Source organism: Alnus glutinosa, chromosome 12 (genome assembly GCF_958979055.1).
Source record: "Alnus glutinosa chromosome 12, dhAlnGlut1.1, whole genome shotgun sequence".
Classification (NCBI taxonomy): Eukaryota; Viridiplantae; Streptophyta; class Magnoliopsida; order Fagales; family Betulaceae; genus Alnus; species Alnus glutinosa.
The window spans coordinates 4,751,490-4,754,032 of NC_084897.1; the positions used below are offsets into that span (position 1 = coordinate 4,751,490).

Below are 2,543 nucleotides of genomic sequence, written 5' to 3' on the forward strand. Positions count from 1 at the left end.
TTTTGCACAGAAGCAGTAATTATTAATTAAGCCACACCAAGCAGCTGCCACAGCAGGCATCAAATTTTACTACAGAACACAGCATTAAGCAGCCAGCTAGCCCTTCTATTTTTCTTCTTTCTGAATGCCATAAGGTCCATGCAGAAGTATCTAATACTAGTCAAGTACTATTACATAAGGTCCAATGCAGAAGTATTTAATACTAGTCAAGTACTATTACAGACAGAGTTTTCCATGACGGCTAATATCCAAGACCCTTTGGCTTTATTTCTGTTTCTTACGCAGTCCCAAAACAGCCAGGACCACGAGCCAAATAAAGGCAAAAGAGCCAAACAGAGACAGGACTAGGGCAGCGGCCATGTGGTGGCAATAGTCATCAAACAAATCACAGACCTTTCTCCATTGCACGTGTGAATTCCCATGTTGGCCAATGATACCAACAGCAGCGGATGCCCCATTGGCGGAGAACAGTAGCGCCATTATTATTAGGTCTAGGATGATTAGTACCACCGTTGCATTGTGTTTGAAGCTTAGGGCTGCCACAGAGTATGCCAAAGATCCTGCTGCATACGAGCAAGCTATGGCATTTGACACCAAGAAGTACCTATATGCAATAGGGTAAGAATAATTCATATTAGGCCCCTAGTTTTCAACTTACTGTTAAAAGAATTAAAGATATGTATGTATCTATGCAAACCTTTAAGATGGTGGTTTAACAACTAGCTAGCATCAGTTTTCAAGCATGCCGGAGTAATGCTATTTGGGCCTCTTTGTGTCCTCTCAAATGTCACATGATTTTAAAATCAACATTGAATTTGATACGAACATTTTTAGGTTTTGATCAATAGTGATTACGAAAGCCGCATGACAATTGGGAGGATTAGAGTTCTCCTTATAGAACTACCTGTCCGTGTGTGGGAACATCTCAATGCCCCTCTGCATGCTACGTGCCTAATGACTGCATAAACCTTAATTATGTCATCATAAACTGTCAAGTGTTCTAAGAGATAAAGTTTGGTGTTGGCAGCCGGCAAGATCGGAGGATATTGTAAAAATTCAAAGTAAATTTACGAAAGGGGAGAAGTTACTGAATGGGGGATATTGTAACCCCAACTCAGTAAATTTAAAATTTAAATTGCCTTTGGCATGTGTTGGTGACTATATATAATCAGCCTATTTGGAGCATTTCTTAAATGGGATTGTACAACTGTGCTGAAACTTGGGAAGACATTCGGCACAAGCTGCAGCATGTTGAATGGTGGAGGTTAATCTGGTTTTCTATGGCAATTCCAAGACAAGTTTTCATCTTGTGGTTGGCAACTCGTGATAGTCTTACAACATGGGGAGAAGTTAATTACTGAGTTGGGGTTATGGAGGTAATGTACGTACTTTGTTTTTTTTCTGCAGAAGGAGTATTGAAGGGAGACGACACTTATTTTTTCAGTGTGGCTTCAGCAAAAGGATTTGGATGGAGCATTTAAGCAAATGCTTAATTGATGATCCTCCTACTGAGTGGGAAGGGAGTTAAAAGATGTGTTATGCAGATTATGCTTAAGTGCTTTAGTGTACAATATATGGAAGGAGAGGAATATTATTAGGCAAGGGAATCAAGTGCAAACTGAAGAGAAGAATATTTGGAGTTTAGGAGGTCTTTCTTGTTTGTAAATCTGAAATTGTAACAGTCAATTGTATATAGTTGTCTTGTTTGTAGATACAGAGGACATAGGTTTTTATTTCCTACATAGCAAATGTGCTTTAGTTTGGTTAGCTGCTGATATGCAGCTGTTTTCCAGTTTATACTAGAGTGTTTGTAAACTTTTTGAGTTTTTTTTACCTCAATAAAATCTCATTCATCTAAACTTATGCCATCATAACATTTGTAGCAAATTTATGAGGAATTATTAGATATGCTTAATATATAGACAATATTAAACTTATTCTTTGATGTATGTTTGAGAGGAAAGCTAGAGCATATGATCTTGGCAGACTGAAGAGAGAAGAAAAGTGAAACAAGGCCGGGAAAAGCTTACACAAAAGCAGACATGTATTGCCACTTAGCTGTGAAAGTAAGATGCAAGGTGGGTAAACCATCTGCAAGAGAGATAGGAACAGTCTTGGTCTCCTTGGTAGCACCCACAAGAACAGCAGCAGCCAGAGTAAAAACCAGCCCCAGAAATCGCAGCAAGACATCATAAAGCCTTACTCTCCTTGGACTCTCCACCACCTTCACATCACTCCTCACTCCATCCATGTTGCTGTGCTTGTATTCTGGCTAGCTAGCTCGCCAAGAGAGCTGAGAGAAGAGAGAGCGTAGAGGAAGGCAATTAGGAGAGTGAAAGAGTGAAGCAATAGATAGTTATAATGTAATAAGACAGGACAGAGTAGGTGGGAAATTGACCGAAGTTAGAGCTGCATTGAAGGCCATGTCAGCTGCTTCTGTTTAATACCATTGACAATGTGGTTAAAAGCCTGCTCCTTTGCGTTTGGCACTGTAGTTACTACACATGGAGCTGGCTGGTTAAGTTATATATAAGTGACTTATT

General features: G+C 39.6%; 1 protein-coding gene across 1 annotated transcript; it reads right to left on the reverse strand.

Annotated features, from left to right (window-relative positions):
- LOC133852754 (CASP-like protein 1E1) lies at positions 1 to 2,313 on the reverse strand. Its single transcript, XM_062289501.1, has 2 exons — positions 2,031 to 2,313; positions 1 to 604 (listed from the first exon to the last, which is right to left on the reverse strand). Exons 1-2 carry the CDS (start codon positions 2,249 to 2,251, stop codon positions 265 to 267), a joined length of 561 nt encoding a protein of 186 aa, XP_062145485.1. The 5' UTR covers positions 2,252 to 2,313; the 3' UTR covers positions 1 to 264.
- Positions 2,314 to 2,543: the final 230 nt, after the last annotated feature.

Excerpts from the sequence above, each read along its gene's own strand:
- LOC133852754 (XM_062289501.1), bottom strand. The coding sequence starts at position 2,251 with ATGGATGGAGTGAGGAGTGATGTGAAGGTGGTGGAGAGTCCAAGGAGA. Across the intron at positions 605-2,030 it reads CAATACATGTCTGCTTTTGT|GTACTTCTTGGTGTCAAATG; the intron begins GTAAGCTTTTCC and ends TATTGCATATAG.